Source organism: Cyclospora cayetanensis, unplaced genomic scaffold (assembly GCF_002999335.1).
Source record: "Cyclospora cayetanensis isolate NF1_C8 unplaced genomic scaffold, CcayRef3 CcayRef3_contig_25, whole genome shotgun sequence".
In the NCBI taxonomy this organism is placed as follows: Eukaryota; Apicomplexa; class Conoidasida; order Eucoccidiorida; family Eimeriidae; genus Cyclospora; species Cyclospora cayetanensis.
The window spans coordinates 150577-169023 of record NW_020312203.1 but is presented as its reverse complement, the minus strand read 5'-3'; the positions used below and the strand labels follow the sequence as shown (position 1 = coordinate 169023).

At 52.6% G+C, this 18447-nt stretch overlaps 3 protein-coding genes across 3 annotated transcripts; 1 reads left to right on the top strand and 2 right to left on the bottom strand.

The window, feature by feature from the left end:
* Window positions 1-176: 176 nt before the first annotated feature.
* LOC34623053 (uroporphyrinogen decarboxylase) lies at window positions 177-4316 on the top strand. Its single transcript, XM_026338330.1, has 11 exons — window positions 177-463; window positions 615-725; window positions 1358-1430; window positions 1598-1649; window positions 1860-2014; window positions 2249-2356; window positions 2595-2709; window positions 2934-3160; window positions 3327-3407; window positions 3711-3977; window positions 4164-4316. Exons 1-11 carry the CDS (start codon window positions 177-179, stop codon window positions 4314-4316), a joined length of 1629 nt encoding a protein of 542 aa, XP_026194115.1.
* A 95-nt stretch (window positions 4317-4411) lies between these two features.
* On the bottom strand, window positions 4412-9022 carry LOC34623054. The gene is made up of 9 exons (XM_026338329.1): window positions 8405-9022; window positions 8014-8278; window positions 7683-7719; window positions 6953-7581; window positions 5744-6718; window positions 5429-5637; window positions 4884-5130; window positions 4710-4832; window positions 4412-4608 (listed from the first exon to the last, which is right to left on the bottom strand). Exons 1-9 carry the CDS (start codon window positions 9020-9022, stop codon window positions 4412-4414), a joined length of 3300 nt encoding a protein of 1099 aa, XP_026194114.1.
* Window positions 9023-10502: 1480 nt separating this feature from the next.
* LOC34623055 (60S ribosomal protein L23) lies at window positions 10503-11667 on the bottom strand. The gene is made up of 4 exons (XM_026338345.1): window positions 11658-11667; window positions 11166-11207; window positions 10956-11029; window positions 10503-10796 (listed from the first exon to the last, which is right to left on the bottom strand). The coding sequence occupies exons 1-4, from the start codon at window positions 11665-11667 to the stop codon at window positions 10503-10505; spliced, it is 420 nt and encodes a 139-aa protein (XP_026194130.1).
* Between the last annotated feature and the right edge of the window lie 6780 nt (window positions 11668-18447).

Below are 18447 nucleotides of genomic sequence, written 5' to 3'. Positions count from 1 at the left end.
GAGCTGCCGTTCTTCTCCCGCCGCGCGAGGCCTGTGCAGGAGGAGGAGCGAGGCAACTCCTGCTACACCCCAGAAAACTTTGCGCCAATCAGTGCTGCACCTTTCGAGAGTGGTGGAGCAGGAGACGCGCGAAGAGTTCCCTTGAGTGCTTTCACCTGCTGCGGGTGTTCTTAGGGATGCCGTTGCCGCAGTGTCGAAGGGGCCACGCTGCTGACGCTGCCTTGTGTTTCACGACAGGCTTTCTTGAGGAAGCTGTAATTCTGCTGGAATGGGGCCCCCTCGAAAAAGCCGCCTGTCGGTCAGTCGCTAGAGCTAATGCCAGTGGCGCTGCTGCTGCCAGCGCAGAGTGCACGACGGATGATGGGCCGTTCTCGCTGCGAAGTGCAATGGAAGACATGCGGCAGACTACCTGCCTACCGCAGGCGGACGGGGGTGGTTCCTCGTGTTACAGCAAATGGAAGCAGTAAGCCTCGTCAGCACTCAAAAACTGCGTATTTGAGCACCCGAAGCGCCGTGCAAGGGCGCTGTTCAACGGCAGGCTGCCTTTGCCCCCAGCGACACGAAGGGCCGTGAAATTCATGTATTTTAAAAGATTTATGCGTCATACGCTACAGGCAGACTGCTGATGTGGCCTCCTTTTCTGCGGCCACAGCAGCCAGCCCCTGCTCGGCTGTGGGGCCCCCGTCTGACAAGGATCGCGAACTGGCTGTCTCCAAGCCTCAGCGGTGGCTCACTGAGAGGCACCGTTCCCCGTTTCATCCTTAGGAGGCAGCACTGCCTGCAGTTCAGTGTACACCGGAGGTTCTTTTTATAGAGTCCCGCCTGCGCCCGTGGATCCCACCCGTCGGATACCGATGAACTGCCGTCAGCCTGCTATCCAGCTGCTGCTCTCGCTCGCTGCCCTCACTCTCTGCACCTTGCTGCAACAGCAGCCAGCGAGGTGCTACACTGCAGGAGGGGGTTGGGGGCCTCGATCTCTGACGGGGGGCCTGGTTTTGACAGCAAAGCCTTATTGCAGCGGCAGCAACAACGCCCCCGCCTTCGGTGCCTCGAGGGGATGCAACAACTCCCTGTACATGGAGAAACCAGTATTGCCACTCTCTGCGTAGGCGGCATCTCGCAAAGAACCTCCTCTCCAGGCCCTCCGCGATTCTGCACATTTACATACATTTACTCAGCAGAGATGCCTCCCTCGTGTTGACACACATGTACCCGGAGCGCGGGAGGGAAATGGGGAAGGGAGAGAAGAAGGAAAAAGGGGAAGGGGGAAGCCCGCTTTGTATTGACAGAATGACGTCACATGTCGCATATGGAGGAGGAGCCTCTTTTTCTAAAGTGGTGTCATATGTATCTACAGGGGAACCGAGATTCCTGAGGCCTTGGGAGCTTCGTTGCTGCAAAGCGACATGGCCGCAGAAGAGGTTCCTCCGGTGAGCTTAGGAGTGCTCACTGTGGGGAACGGCGGGGGAGGGGGGGAGAAACTGTACTGCTGGCATCTGGAGATGTCTTCTCCGTAAGCTAACGATTCGGGCCATCTCGGGACGTAGCCTTCTAGCTTGTTCTTTAAAATTTACGATTGGGAATGTTTTTGCAGGAGACGACGGAAGAAGTGAAGCAGCAAATCCGAACGAGGCGCCTTGCCAACCCTTGTAGGTCCTTCGAAATCCTGTATGCTGTTGCCTCCTTTGAGCTGCGACTGTTTCTTTTCCGCCAACAAAGCCCAACACGTCATATCTGGCCAGTCGTCGCACGCGGTGATGCTTTGCATCCTAATTCCAATTTCCTATTTACTCAGTTCTCCCTGCGCTTTCCCCCCCAATTGCTTCGCCTGCTTTCCAAATTTTCTATGGCGCTTGCAGTGCTCGCCTCCCGGCCCCTTCAAAATGACGCTCTCCGTGTTGCCCTCATGGGACCCGAGGCGTATGCCGCTCTAGTGGCCAACGCACCTTCAAGCGCTAAGGGCCCCCAAAAGGATTCCCCGCCTCATCTCGACACTTTTGCTGTTCCAGTTTGGGTAATGAGGCAAGCGGGGAGGTATCTGCCGGAGTTCAGGGCAGTGAGAGCTCAGCATTCGTTTCTTACTGTAAGGTTACTTTAAAGGGCTCCCCCTGTTGCTGCATCAGTCTCCCTTGTAGCTGCTGGTCTCCCTCGTTCCTATGGCCTGCAGCATCATCCTCTGGGCCTTCGTTCTGTAACTCCGTCCCCTCCATCATCCAGCACTTCTCCCCCCCTTTGTCGTTTGGTGCAGGTGTGTCGAGATCCCTTGCTGGCAGCGGAGGTGACCCTGCAGCCCTTGCGGCGCTTCCACCAACTAGACGCAGTTATTATCTTCAGCGACATTCTCGTTCTGCCCGAGGTACGCGAAAAGTTATCCTGTTGGCTTCTAGGTTCGAGCAGGCCCTCAGGCGCGTTTTAGCTGCAAGGCCTCGAGCTCGGTCTGACGCCGTCTCCACACTCCACTTAGCCCTCCCTACCAATGGCGGCAGCGCTACCTGAAGCCCCCCTCATTGCGGCAGCTGCCAGAAGCGTCACATAGGCGTAGCGAGAAGGGACGCTTCATTGCCTTCCATATATGGGTGGTAGCGACACTGCAGGCCATGGGGATGCCTCTTTCCGTAGAAGGCGCAGGGCCCCGGTTTGACTGGAGACTGCAGAGCCCCGCAGACATTCGACGTCTGGACACCACATTTAACGTGGAAGACAAACTTGGTGAGGGTTTACTAATTTCTGGCCTCCACGTCCAGTTCTAGCGTCCAGTATGCCTCCCTGTTCTCGTGTACTTGGCACTTCTCCGCTTACGCCTTAGCTCGTAATTTTTGGTGGGTTTAGCGCCCCTTGCCCTTACCACCGGGTTCCTTTCGTGTTGAAAGGTGATTCTCCAGCAATCTCTGCGGGCATTGGCTCTTGTGAGCGTGCCTGCTCCTGCTCACCAGGTTATATCTTTGACGCGATCTTTGCAACCGTAGAGAAGCTGGAAGGACGCGTACCGCTGATAGGGTTTTGTGGGGCACCCTTGACTCTCCTTTGCTACATGGTTGAGGGACGTTCCTCAGCTAACGGCTGGCGCAGTTGCAAGGAGTTTCTCTTTGCGTATCCTGAGGAGTCCCTGCTGCTGCTGCAACAAATTGCTGCACTAGCAGCACAGTACCTAATAAAGCAGGTTGACGCCGGGGCGCAAGTGCTGCAGGTACGAGGAGGATGACGTCTTCCATAAGCTGGTTTGTGCAAAATGTGTACTTACTCAGGGAAGGAGAAAGACGTTTAACAGCTGGCGTCTGTGCATCCAACCCGCAGTTGCTGCTGAAGGTTGGCTTGCTGTGGTGCAGGTCTTTGACACAAGCGCGGGGTTTTTTTCTCCCGAGCAGTACAAACGGTTTGGCGTTCCTTTTATGACGCAGATTGCTGAGGTACGGGGTCCTTCAGTTCTTATTGTGTTCAACTGTGTGAAACATGCCTTCTGTGGTCACGAGGCTGTTGCTGCTGGAGCGTGTTGCAGCACCTTAGCCGTACCGAATGCAACTCTGTATACTTTTTTCAGTGCGTTTGGCGAACTTTGTTTCGTGGGGAGTACTGACTTGTTCAGCAGCTCGCCTTGACTGTATTCCAGCTGTTTCTCTTCCGTTCATGCCTGCGGCACCCCTTCGTGTTTCCCTTTGCGGTTCCTTTGGTGTGATCGCAGCTAGGGTGTTCTTTTTTCCTTGTGTTCTCAGGAAGTCTCCGCTGCACGTCCAGGTGTGCCGCTGATTGCATTCCCTAAGGACCAACCTCTGGACGCCTTTGCTGGCTCAGCTTTCTCTGCGGTCAGCCTTGGCTGGGGTTCAGAAAGGGCAGTCGCGAAGGCTCGCTTCCAGCAGGGGACACCACTGGGGATGAGGCCTCCTCTCGACGATGTGGGCGTAAAAGCCCTCCAGGGGAACCTTGACCCTTCTATCCTCTATGCTCCAGACGAGGTTCTCAAGCAGCAGACTGCGGAGATGGTGAGCACAAAGGGGGAAATGGCCAACCACATGCTATTATCCGCTACCTTAATTGCGCGTACAAACCTACCGTGCGGCTCCATGCCGCAATTTCGCATCTCCTTGCGTCTCCCACCGTTGTACCTAAATAGCCTCCGCTGCAGTTGTGGCGTCCAGGTGCGAGTGGCTGCCTCTGTGCCTTTTCAGGTCCGGAGTTTTCAGCCTGGGCGCTATGTTGCCAACCTTGGCCATGGGATGGAACCCCAGATGGACCCTGCAAAGCTGGCTCTCTTCCTACAGACCGTCAAAAATACGGCAGCGGAGATAAAGAAGGAGTATGCATCCAGGCAGAGAACGTGACTAGCGAGCTTGAGAGCCACACGTCGATACCTCGGTCTAACCAAGCCTCGGCTGCCTATCAGCCCCCTTTCCTTGGCGGTCTATTCATCTACAGCCTACCCTCTGCGGAATCCCAAAGGGGACAGGGGGACCCCCATTTGTCCAAGAGGGGTTAGCGGGCTGTATATGCCTCTTGATAAGCACACGGCCCAACACCCTTTTGTCTCGGCCTGGGGGTGTCTGTCAAGAAGCATTTCAACAGAATAGCTCTGTCGTCCCTTTGTATTCCTATTCGCAGTATCTCTTGATAGCCCTGAAGAGTTTGCTACGGGGCTTTTAAAGTAATCGGTTCTCTAGAACTATGGCCTTAAGTCTCTTTTGTGTATTGAACGCCTTGGGCACTGATGCATTGACTTGTGTCCCAATCCCAAGTCATTCTCTCTACGCCTAAACTCTCTTTTAAGCTGGAACGAATCCCCCATAGAGACACTGTAAAAATTCCCACTGAAAGAATATACTTCTCAAAAGCCCATTTTGCTAGGGATACCGAAAAAATACGGGAGCGGCCCTAAGAGGGCCCACTGGAGCCTTCCTCGGTATGACAAGTCGTATCGCCTACGTCTGTCTTGAGCCTTTTGGAAGTCTCTACGCAGTCTTCGGGGCTCATATAAAAAGCTGGGTCCTGCAATGGATGCTTTATGCGACTGCTACTACTGCCGCAATCCTTCGCATTTGCCTCCCCAACTATGGATGGGACGTTATTTCCCGCAGCGCGATGCAACACGTACGACATCGCACCCATCTCACGCAGGAGTGGACACGACCCTCGGGAGCCCTGCGCACGCGCGCAGAGACAAAAAGAAATGCCTAGGAACTTGGGAAGAGAAAGAGGTACCAGGCAGCAGGCCGCTAAGAAACACAGAAGCAAGCACACAAAGGCAGACTCACGGACAGAACTACAGGAGATGCACTAGGCCCACTGCGATGTCAGCACACATGAGGAAGTAACGAAACCTCATAGGAGAAATGCAGTGGAGCTACAAGGCAAACCAGCAGAAACACGACGCAGGAAACGAACAGGCAGCAGGTGGGCGACGGTATCCGGAAAGCTCATCGCCTAGGAGCAACCCCACCTCAATCAATACCTTCCACAGTTTTGCGCAATCCCAGCGGCCCCCCTCAAGAACTGCGGAGACTAGCCGCGAAACGCGAGAATCTTCCAGCAGCTCGGGCACCCCCCACGCGAAGTAGCGCATGCGCCGACCACTAAGGCTCGACCCCAGCCACTGAAGCAAGAACTTCAGCTGAGGATCTCCTCCGAAGCAGCCGCAGCCCCAGTTACCTGCACGCACCACCATTCTCATCAGGAAAGCGTCCACTGCACTGCAGAGGAGCCTCAGAGCCCAGGTGCTTGTCACTGAGGGCGATTCTTACCCCTTGGTGCCTACCTGTCGTAAACGGCCTCAAGAGCCGTTCCTTGCTCGGCCTTGCTGCTTGTACTGTGTAGGATGCAGCCCCTGCGGTCGGCTCCAGAACCTCTTCCCGGGGAAGGTGAAGCGCAGCACAAACCTTCTGGAGTTCGCGTAGCATCAAAGGCACTTGGAACTGACATGACGGGTGCAGGACCTCTTTCGCTGCCGCATTGCTGCCGTGCATCAGCCCCCGAACTCCCAGAATCTCGTCCGCTGCTGCAGCACGCCGTGCAGCTCTGGGGGAGCCAAACCGCCGCGCGTCTAGAGCAGTAACAACAGAGGCTATCTCGATTCGCAGTAAAGAATAGCCGCTGCAGTTTTCTTCAGACTCTTCGTCGGGCGTTTCTACCACTGTCTGCGGCTCAAATTGTCGCCTTGGACGCCGGCCAGGAAGGCCTTTATAGAGACCCCTCCGAGGTGTGCCCCACTGCACGCGGATGGGCGTGTGGTCGACGGCTTCAACCCCTTCAACACCGTCCCCCCATCCCCTCCAGCCTGTATCCCGGACTGTGTTCCCAGTGTGCTGCCTGTTACAGCAACCTGAATCTTCCTCCTCGTCATCTGAGTCGAGAGGCAGCAGCACTTGCCGCTTTCGTGGAGCCTGCGCGTCCCCCTGCATCGCATTCGACTCCCCTAGGGGCTGCTGGTCCGCGAAACAAGCCGCCTCCTCGTGGGTACTTGCAGCCTCGCCATGCCCCTGAGGCTGCGCGACCTCTCTTTCCCGCTTGCCTTGAGCATTCTCTTCTTTACTAGGATCCCCGCGAAGAATTTTTCCTGTGTTTCGGCCGCCATTCAGACGACAGCGGAAGGTGCGAGCATACCCTGAAAAATTCGAAAAGCGCAGAGAGCCCCTGCAGTGAGCGGCTTCCTTCGCGGAAAGATGTTGACTGAGAGGCCGCAGCAGCAGGAGCTCCGGACAGAGGGCAAAGAAAACTTCTTCCTGCAAACACCCTGTGGACATGCGGAAAAATGCAGCACTCACAAAAAAACATTAGGCTGCAGATAGGGGGGCCTTGAAGGGCCAAATCGTATACAAACTGATGGCTTTAAGGGGAAATTCCGAAGCGCTCCTGTGTTCTGTCAATACAGCTGAAGAGAGATGCAGGAACCGTTGTACTGTCGAGCCCAGCGCCAACCATAACAGCAATCGCAAGATCAACAGCAGTACATTTTTCGGCCCCCTACCATGGTAAAGAATGCCTCCTCCTATGACCTTATTAGCAAAATCAGCTCTGATATCGAGGGCCTCACTGCAGGGGATGCCTCCCCCCTCTACGACCTCCTGAACCACCTCTGGCACCAATAGAGGCTGCCGCTGCATCGCCACGGACTCCGAACTGCAGCGAGAAATGCCCGCTTGTGCTCTGGAAATACGGAGACATCGCAGCACGAAACAGCAAGGGAACGACAACGGCCAGGGCCTCTCGCACGGAGGGGCCCCCCTTTGTGGAACTGCAGCTATGACGGAGGATCTCCACACGTAGCTGCTGCATGCGCCGCAGCCACAAAAGGAGGCCTCGCTGCCGTTGCTTTGGCTGCTGCTTGGAGCCCTTGGATCTCGTAACTTCTCTGGCTGCTTGCAGAGTGTCGCTGCTGTGGTAGCAGGTCCATAAGGTGTAGTACCTCGCCGCGCAAGAAGGCCGCTCACCTCCTCCTCCAGCAGCAACGATAGCAAGCGGACTACCTCCTGTTCAGAAGTATCTTTGCAGCAAGTAAAGGCTAGGTGAGGCGGCGCGAAGGCGAAACGAGAAAGCCCTTTCTGCACACACTTGGTGTGGAAGGCATCAACCGCTGCAGCCATGCAGCAGCAATACCTGCAACAGAAAGAATAACAGCACCCATATTGATGCAGATGAACGGGCTCTTTGTTTCGCCCGTTGCTGCTGCTTCTACGAGCTCGGGAGTGCCTCCTCACCTGATGAAGCAGTGCAACTTGGCAGACTGCTCGGGCGCTGGAGAGCATTAAAGGCACAAGCAACAGTAGGGGAACATCGGCTCCGAACAAAAGAGCCAAGCATTGCAAACGAGAATACACTTCTTGGCCTACCTCCTTCTAGGAGATACGTATGTGGACATGCAGGTAGCAGCCTTCAGCGGGAGTGCACAAAAAGGTGGGGGCGAGGAGAAAAGGCCGCGCACATACTGCGCATTAGGGAACGACGATGAGGCGCGCATGCACCTCAGAGCAGAGTTATGCCAACAACAGAAGCAGCGACAGCAGCAGGAAAACAACAGCAGTGGCGGACCTGTGAGATCAAAAAAGTCGGCAAAGGACATATCTCCCAAGTCTGCGAATCCTGTAACTGCCATCTGCCACTCTGGAGAAGGCAAAAGCCCTAAGAAGCCTAATCCAAAGAGTACCCAACCCTCTCCTGCGCTCAGCTCGGCAGCACAGCTAGCTACATGGTCATTCCAACTGCTGCTGCTGCCGCAAGCTCCGCTGCTGCAATGCTTTCGCAGCTGCAGCCTTAGGCGGCAAGACGCACATGTGCATGAACAAACTTCTCCAGCCTTTCCCTTTTCGCCTCCTGCTGGAACTCCCGCTGCTGCTGCTGCTTCTCCTGCTGTTGTTTCTGCTGCTGTTCTTTCTGCTGCTGTTGTTTCTGCTGCTGTTGTTTCTGCTGCTGTAGTTTCTGCTGCTGTTGCTTCCGCATTGCCACCACCACGGGCATCGATCGAGGTCCCAGCCGTTGGTGGTACTGGTGCAGGTTCCATCGAGGAAGAACATGCGCATCTAGGAAAGATTTTTTCAATCGACAGGATCGCCTCAATCAGTAAAGGCAGGGCTCGAGCGAAGAAAGGCTCACTCGCTGCCTGAGGCACTGCAGCAAACAACCGTGGGACGTTTGGGTAGCTATTGCCTGACGGCCGAGTTGGAGACAACAGGCGCTGCTGCTGCTCCCACTGCTGCGCTCCATGGCTTGATAGAATCTTTTTCTTAGCGTCCTCTGAGGAAGTATTCGGGGTTGGATGATGGAGGGCTGCCTGCTGTGCCAAGGCCATCCGCTCAAGATACCCCTCATACACTGCGCATTGCAGATCCCTCAAGAGTTTCTGTAGCTTTATTGCACTGAGAGGCTGTGGGATACTCTGGGGAAGGGGCTCCTTTCCCAGTGGGAGCTCTTCAGGGGTTTGCACTGCGTCCTTCAGGACGCAGACAGCCCGCTGCCATTCTAGCGGAGGGTTCAGGTGATGTAGCAGTAGCAAAGTCGTGCGACGGTGGTTCCATAATCCGGCCTGCTTCCTTACGCACATTACCGCTGCTCGGTGAGGAGGCTTCTCTCTTTTCGGCCGTTGTTACAGGTGCTGTCTTGCTCCGCCTGCTTATCGATGGCTGCTTGCACCTTGGAAGGCTGCTACGCACACCGCTGCGGGAGGAGATCGCACTCCTGGATTCTGAGCACTCCTGGATTCTCAGAGCCCTCCGGCCCGATGCCTTTAGCTGTGCAGATATTTGCAGTGACACATGTCACTAACTGAGTAAATCCTGCAGCGGAAGTGCTCGACTGACTAAGACGCTGTAGTGGGGCGCCCACTGTACGATATCGTGACAAAGCGAGTAGCCAGAAGTCTTCGTTTCAAGTTCCGCATATATTACTATGTTGGTGCTACTTCCTTGGACTTGCTGTGGGAGTGCAAGCGGCTAACGCTTCTTTGCAGATGCTAAGGGGGGCCCCTCGTCCAGGGATGGGACCTAGCGGAGACGAGGCCGCGAGTACTGTCTCGTGTTCCCTCTTCTAATTTGTTATATCTACACAGTTTTCCGAATGCATTTTCTTCTGTGAGCGCCATCTGTGCAACGAATGAGTCTCCCTTACACTCTCTTCCCGGGCAGGCGCAGGGGGGAACGCGGGGGGAGGGCCGACCACCACCAATTTCAAGAGTCCTTGTCGCTGGGAGGCGAGATAACGAGGCCACTCGTTTTTATGCAGATAAATGAGTCGCATACACACCAATAACGCTCTATTCTCGGCATGAATGCATTTTGTTGAACTTTCCCACCAGCGCTCCACAAGCTGGAACACCCCACAAACACGTGCGTGCAAGCAGCGAGCCTGGCTACGATTCAAATATAGCTGCACCTTGCCAGCGCACGCTGCACAAAAGCTCTACTTGCCATTCAGATTCTCGTGGACGCAGTTACAATCCACCGAAATCCGCCTAGGCCACAGAAGCCCAAAAATCGCGCAACCACGGAGCGCAGCGGCCGGAAAACAACGATACTCGTAGTCCAGGCACGCAAGTCTCTTATGCCTTATTTGACACACAAGATTAAAGAACAAACCCCTCTGCCTAGCTGCGACATTGGCTGCGTGGATGCTACGGTTGATCGCACTACGAAGGCCCAACCATCTACAGGAAATCAAACTATAGCTGCACACACACCTGATGTGTGCCCTCTACAGCTGAAAGCATCTATTTCTGCGTACGTATATGTGAGCACAAACTCATGTAAGCACCCGATCTACTTGTGCAGCATATCGCTTCATACAGCCAATGCCCCCACCTACGCGATCGGAACCAGCTGCAAATGCCCATAGCGCGGCACATACATATACCTTCTGCCTTAGCACGAAGCCTCATCAAGAAATAAACGCGACTTCTTTATGCGGTCCCTATGGCCATTAACATAGAAGGGACAGCGGCCATGAGATGCCCTGTCTGGAACACCCCGCGAAACCAATAGCCCCTCTCGGCACCCTGCAGCAGCGGCACGGTTAGCCATGCCTCCTGCCTAGCAAATTGCGGGGGCAGCCGCCGAAATTTTAGGCCATAGCTCTGCACATTCCTTAGCAACAGGTCCAGTGATGGCAGAGCCTTTCATCTCGCCCTTGTTGTTGCAAATAACCCCAGCATTGTCCTCGAAGTAGATGAAATACCCCTCAGCTCGCCTCCAGGCGCGGCGCTGGCGCACAATTACTGCGGGGTGCACCTTTTTACGGAGCTCTGGCTTTCCCTTTTTCACTGTTGCCAAAACAAGGTCACCTAGGGAGCTCGACGGCAATCTGTTGAGGCAGGACCCCCAACCCTGAGATACACCCAGAAACCACATTGAGTACTCGACAGAAAAAATCCACTGCTGCACGTGGAAGGTGTCTGCGCCAAGTTGTGTAGCTAAATAACGCAGAACCAATACATGTGATACGGCTGAGACGCCGGAGGCAGTAGTAACACACACTGTACCCACCTTGACTGCAATGATGTACAGATTTTTCGCGCCACTGTTGTCGCAGCAGTTGATGAGGGCTCCCACAGGCAAACCTGCACACAAAAAGTGGCCACCTCCCATCCCTGAGCTCCCAAGCCTTATCAACTGCGTTGTTGGACCGAGTGCGCACACCTAAGAAAGAGCCTACAGCCCTCGAGAGGGGCATAATGACGCGGCATGCGCACTCACCGAGGGTGACCCTCATCTTGTTTCCACCTGCGCCACCACGTCCTGCAAATCGAAAGCACAAAAAAGGCACACACCACGCCAGTTTTACCAGGTAGAAAGACACAGCCAGCTTCGTTTCTGTACAATGTGCTCCCTAACTAAGCCGTATACTTCCGAACCACAAGCCCGCTGGCAAAAGTTGAGGGTGCGTCGTCGAACTCTCGAGCAGGCACTAGAATTTCAATTCAGATTGTGACATATAAAGTGATAAGTGGTATTGGCGGGCGCGGAACTTCAGAAGTAATAGCCTAAAGGGTTTGCGCTGTCCGCCCTTCCCACATCACAATGCGAGAAGCCCGAGCTGCTCTGACCGCGTCAGAGTTCCTACATGAAGCAGCCATGCCAAGATACCCAACCAGCAAAACGACTAGAAAACATCAATGCAAGGATTCAGTCATACTCCACTGGGGACGCTTCTAATAATTTGCTTATTTTGCAGTGCCCCACACCCACCGCGCTTCATCGTGATCTCCGGGACCAAGCACAGAAAAGTGACGAATTCCTTCTAGAAACTGTGCCCCCTTCCACAAAAGACTGGAATTTTTTGGCATCGAGAGATCCACCAGCCCGTATCGAGGGTCTTTGCGGCGCACCCACACCGCTGGCAGCGCAGTTCAAATAAAAAGCCCCCCTGCGGGTCCTCTCTCTTCCTGGCTGCATGCATTTCCCGTAAGACGAGATGCTGCGAAGAATAATGACTTGTCATGTTATTATGGAGGATCCATTTCAGCGTATACCACAAAGGCTACTAAAGAGTCGTATTAAAAGCTTCACTTCCGTACATCCAAAATCTTCGAGGCCAGGTGCATGATGATCTGTGGAAGCACCGAGCCCATGTAGCCCAGGCCTTTGTTGATCAATGAATATTTCACAGAAAACCCAGGTAGAGAGTGACTGCTAAAGCTTATTTTGTAATCGTTTAACCAGCCGATGACAGTCCCGAACACACAGACTTGCCAGAGCCGCAATGGGCACTAGCAGCACTGCGCGTTTCTAGTAGTCTGTGCAAAACACATAAAAATAAACTTTTAACTTCACTGATTATATATGCGAGAAAAGGAGTAGATCAAAGATTTTTCGCTTCGTCTTTTCAAATATCCTGTTAACTCACAGTACCGCTACCTCTATGCAACAACGCAAAGTGATGTGCTTGTGAGGTAGATGCTACATGGAACTAGCTGTAGAGGCTTAGAGTCCTTCGAAGATGCACCAACAGCCATCGTGCTTGTTTCTGCTCCCCTCGTGCAGGGAACTTTAATTAGAGAGTGGAGGGAAACCCGCGAGCTCGCTTTTAGAAGGCTCCATAGCTTTCTATTGAGTTTGCATGCAGTCTGGAGCTAAGCGTCTCCCTACAGATATCTTTGATGGAGCGCTACCGCTGGCAGCACAAACTGCTTCGACGCATCTGTTCCTCTACCATCCACTACTTGAAGAGAAAGTAACCCATTCGGCTACACAGTACAGCTGTCTCGTTTCGATCAAAGTCTTTGGCCAGGCAATGCCTCAAATATCTCTGGCGACAATCTGAGTGTGTCGGACTGACTTTGTCGATGGAATTCGGTGGAGGCACAGAGCGTCTTCTGGGGCAAGGGCCGGCCTGCAAGCCGAGGGGAATGCACTAGCTTCTGAGCTGGTCGAACGTCATTATTTGTCAGCCACTAAAATGTATCTCGATGCGTCGATGAGGCTGGGCCGATCAAAATGTATGAGGGCCTCCAAGGACGGATAAATACTCGACAAACACGTCAGACGAAAAGAAGTTTTCCTCTCTCTGCATCCCTCAGATAAAGAGAAACGAATGCCACTTGCGGCCTGGTCATTGTAGAGTAAAACACTCCTGTGATAGCTTGATTCATGCGGGAATAGAGATCTGCCTGCAGCAAATACTACAGCTCAAAAAGCTGCACAAAATCCTTGACTTATTATTGGAAGCCTAGATCAGGTCAGCTGCAAGCTTCAAGTTAACTGAGGAACCCGAAGCAAGTAAATCTATCAGTAGATCGATGTATTGAGAAGTATCAAGCCTTGGTCCACGAAATCCAGGACGTACGCCAGGCGATGGTTTGTCCGTCGTCAACCTGGATTTCTTTAAGAGGCCACCAGAGGGCAGCAGCACAACGACTAAACAGCCGGTCAGCGGAGCTCGTACAAAAATTGGACTGGTCTAAATATAAAAGTAAGTGAACGCAGCTCCTGTGTAAACGGACGCAGCATTTTTGTCTATACATGAAGCCAGAAGAGCTCAGTAGAAGATGAGGACATGTGAATGTCGGAGCTGTGCCAGCCCACCCTCACATCGAGTCTACAGGGGGCAAGAAGAGAGCCAGAGGAAACCCGCATTACCAAGCAGCTCCAGACACTCTCTCAACAGCACACTGGCTTCTGTTGTGGATAAGAAGGTCATCTAATTTGATGATGGAAGGGCACACGTACGGTAATCTAGCGGAGTTAGTGTGCTTGGCTTACAACATTGCTGCACTAAAAAGCTGAAATGCTCTGAGCACAGGCTACGACACACTAAAGGGGGCAATAGGGGACAAAGCCACAGTAGGGGGTCCACCACGCCTCGACGCTGCGCTGCTCAAAGATTACACCACTACCCAAGAATTATGCGCGTTACTGAACACTGGATGCAAAGCAAATATGTTTTCCGGAGAGAGCCCAGGATAAAGCTGCCTGTTGATTCGTCAGCGCAGTCACAAGGCCTCAAATTATCGGACACGCGGCAGAATGCAAAGGTTTGTAGGGCTGCGGCAGTTACTTGATACTATATATCGGAATGGGTCCTCATCAGCGTGGCCCAAGGCTTTTGTTTGAAGGCGAGCACCGTGGCGCGATCCTAAGTATATCAGGGCACCCAGTAGCAGGTGCACACGGGCCACAGGTGCTCGCTTTGGAGATTGGTTTTTCACGAAGAGCTAGGGGGAATTACATTCTTGTCGCCTGTACAATGCTTATTTACATCTATTGTGGGCGAAGTCAAGTCAGTGCCCCAAGGAAAAGCAGAGTCATTATGCGAGCGCCACAGCAAAGCAGCAAGAGGAGACGGTTCTGAGCATGCATCCACTCTCGGTTGCTCTGCAACCGGTTGTCTACTCAAGAACTCAAATAAGGTTTGGCAAAGGAATAGCAGGAATGGAGGAAGATTGAAAAGGAGTTCGTGGATGTGCTAAAAATGACGAGCTGCCAGCACGCTGGCCACGTGGTCATCGCCCAGCGATCCGCATGAAGCTGATTCCCAGGTCAGCGCCAACCTCTGTTGTGCGAGGGCTGAAGCCCTCACAGCATGAAGGTGCATTTGAGCGGCGGGAAGACGATTTGTTCAAGCGACTGCAAAGTTCAGGAATCGACCAACGTCTTTTGGCTATAATCCGGTGCTGTCAGTGAAAAAGGCGGAAATGGACGCGTTTGTGAAGCTTTTGAACAGGACCACCGACAATCAGAGCTTCCCGATGCCTCATCTTGGCGAATTACCTGACACATTGCAAGGAGCAGCATTCTACTTAAGAGTTGACTTTACAGCTGCCTCCTGACACATCTGGATTCATTTTAAATGACAGGCGCGAACGAACCAAGAAGCTTTCTACACTCGCAATTACAAACTGGAGTGTGACTGTATACCTTTGGTCTTGAAAATGCCCCAGGTGAACTGCAGCGGCAAGTTAACTGGGATTTCGTGAGCCTGTCAAAGAGGGCTGGATGGCTGCCCACACGGATGACGCCTCAGTACTCAGCCGAAACGCTCAAGAACAGCACCTGCGGCTTGCAGCTCAGTCTCTGCGGGACACTTAGTGGTATGTGAAGCCATGCAAATGCTCGTCTTTCAGGAGACCAACTGTGTTTATACCATTAAATGTGTTTCGGGTGCAGGAATTGAGCCAGAGCAGCAAAGTCCTAGCAGTCAAGGGGCGGCGTTTAGCTTTTTGCACTATCAAGAACGGTGCGAAGTTCCATGAGCTTGCATAGTATTTCCGAAATTTCATTTCTGGACTGGCTCTGATCGGTCTGCTTTCACTGATGTGTCTTAGGAACCGCAGTCTATGACCTGGACAGAGCAGGCTGACGTCGCAACACGGATATTTCCCAGCTGCCATACAAATTCTCCGGCAGTCTCACTCCTCAAGTACGAGCGTCGTTTCTTCCGAAAGGCCTGTGCCAGAGACATTGCGGTGGGCCATATCCTTTACCAGCAAGCTACTGCTTCTCCCAGACATTAAATACTTGTTTGCTATTCTCACCGATTATCGGACCCGAGGAGCGATATTTGTCGCGGGAAAGGGAATTATATGCGGTGTGGTAGAACGTGAAAAAAATTGTGGCTCTATTTACATGGGCGTCATTGTGCTGTCGACACCGACTACCAGCCTTAACTGCGTCTTGCCGTGACTCTTCAGAACTGGAAAATCCTAAAGCCATAGCCTGTATTGGGTGCATCATGTAGTATGGCTTTGCAGTGAACAATCTGGAGGGCACCACCAGGGTGGTCGCCGGTGTGCTCTTGCAACGCCTTAACGGTTCACTAGTGTGCAGCACAACCACTCTTCTCCGTGATGATTCAGGAATTCTGTCAACGTTGCGTGAGTCTGATGCCTTAAAACTACATGCATCCGTTCCTTTGGCCAAAATGTAGGATGGCAAAAGAGGGACGCAATATCCCGTTGAGGATGGCCTGATGCGTTTTGAGAAAAGGTGGGGACTCCACCGCTTGTAAATTTCGACTTCGCTCCGCAATATCATTCTACAAGAAACTCACGAGCAGGGGGTTTATGGTAGAATGCTATTTACGTTCTAGTGCAGAGGCTCTTCCGGTCTGTCTGGTGGCGCGGGATGCGTGCCGTGGAAGTGTAGTATGCACTCTCATACCCAGATTGTCAGCAGCTGGAGCCGCTCGATTCTTCTAAACCTGGTATCTTGGCAGAGATTTCCATTCATGAACGTGTGTGCACCCAACTGGATATGGACTTCATCATTTGGATGCCGCATGTCAAGGGTCAGGATAGGCTCCATAACGTTTTTGGAGGAGAGCAAATCTGCTCATTTCATCCCTTTACTAACTGTGCTAAAGCATAGGAAGTCCTTTAGTCTTTAAACTCTTATCTGAAAGCTTTACGGAATTCCTAGGAGTACCATTGCTGACAGTTGGAACACATCAAAGGAACGCTTCCGCTGCATCTGCGACTCCGTGCTCACGGACATTTAAGTGCTTGGCTTAATTGTTATTCTTGTCCTGGGGATGTTTATAATACAACGGGGTACTCGTTTGCCTGTTGTGCTTGGGCGCTCCTTGTGTAAACTAGGAAGCTTCTCTCCAGGTTAAGCTCAGAGGAACCTGGGTCAGCAGTCACCCTCAGAGGCGAAAGAATTCAGGCAAAAGGTAGCTAGTGCATGCGATTGTATTTCCAAACCTCGAGAGAGGCAAGCATGCAAGTGAGGTAAGCAGCAGTCAGCTCTGTATTTCTCGAGACTATGAGAGGTTCTGGTGGATTGGCAGGCTTTACGAGGCGTACTACAAGGTGACACTAGGACGATATTTGGTAGCAGTGGCTACGACCTTGTGCAAGTCCGTCATTAATTACTCTTCGTGCTTACTCTATTGGTTTCTGTGAAGGTTTGAGGAGCCACAGAACTATCTTTATTGGGTTCCTAAGGAGATTGGAAACTCTCTGAATTACTCATGGACTTTCCAGCACAGGCATGTGAGCTGTGCGGAGGCGGAGAATCCACGAGAAGCCGTGGAAGTGTAGGTTTGTAGGACAGTGAAACTCTGAGGACATACTACGTAGGATTTTCAAGTAAAATGGGGCAGGGCAGCCAAACCTACTTGATTGACAGAGAAGCAAGTTGGGTGGTTCGATGCCAGCGAGCGAAGTTGCGATTCTGCTTTGTTCACAACACTAGTCGCCTTGCACGGTATTCCTCACGTTCCTTGGTATTTTTCAGTTTCCAGCATATGCTCTCCCTGAGGTGAATACATTCATCTGAGGCCATGCATGAGAAATTCCCGGCTATTATGCTCAAGATGCTGTCTACACTTAGGTTGATGCGAAGGCACCCACAGGTATTCCTTTCCTACATTCCTTGTCCTGCCTCTTGTGAGGCTACAAAGTTGACTATGCTCCATGCACCGGCTGATATGCGAACAGAGATTGCTTGATGAGGTGCGCATGCAGTTGTGATCTAATGTATATTTCGATTTGATTGACATTTTTGGTTTTCTTCTCGTTTGCGTTGGGCATACATTTTATCGCTTTGATGACAGCGAGCCACCGCGCCGCCGCTGCCGTATTGGCTTGATCCCTAGTTCGGTGTTGTCTAGCAAGGGTTTCTTTCGTCCCTTCTAGTATTGTTGGTGGCTGAGGCCTACTCTGCTCATTCCAATTGCGTTGTACGTCGCGTTTCTGCCTGGCTGGAGAGTGGCGATGTGGGGGAACGCTTCTGCTATTCTGCACGCAGTTGGTCTTGACATCCCCGTAATGAACAAGAGGGCGTGGGTTTTTGAGTGGTGAGGAAGATATAGGGGGATGAACGGACATTTTCGACTACTGTAGTTATTTGAAGTTATGAGTCCGCAAAGGGTTGTCTAGTAGTTTGCATGTGCGTATTTCTTGTTTATTGTGTAGTACTGTTCGCTGGATATAAGTTGGCTTAATGCTGTGTGCGTGTGCGCTAGAAGCTTTTTGCACCAAGCTATGAATGCTTGCAGTGCTCAGAATACGCAGCCACATCTCGTCTACCCCCATTTTATGGAACTTGGAGGGGTTTTACAGACAAGCAAAGGCAGAAACGTTTTTGAAAACACCCAGTAACGCGCTGTTAGGTTTGTACTGAATCTGAAGTTAAGTGTCTTTCTGTGGAGAGCCTGTTGGTCGGTTAGGGCTAGACTTACAGGCGGGCCATTTTTTAAAACTCCAGAGCAAATTGTCTTCCCCCCTCCCTCCCTCACCCTTCCCAGTTGCCCTCAACCTACATCCTCCACTGCTGAAGAGACGAAGAAGCTCTGGGGAGCGGGCGAATGGGAGCATCATCTCGGCAGTCCGCTTTCACCCCCTTGGACACAAATATGTTAGCGCAAAGCCTTACTGCATGTATTCTAATAGCATGGATCTAGCTGTGCCCGGTGGCAAACACACATGGAAGCATTCAGCATATGCGGTCAATGCCTAGGGAAACTTTGGTAGCGTATAGCTATTGCAGTGGTTGTTGTGAAAGCGTAGCAAACGAGCCGGACGTTGAGAGGCTCCCA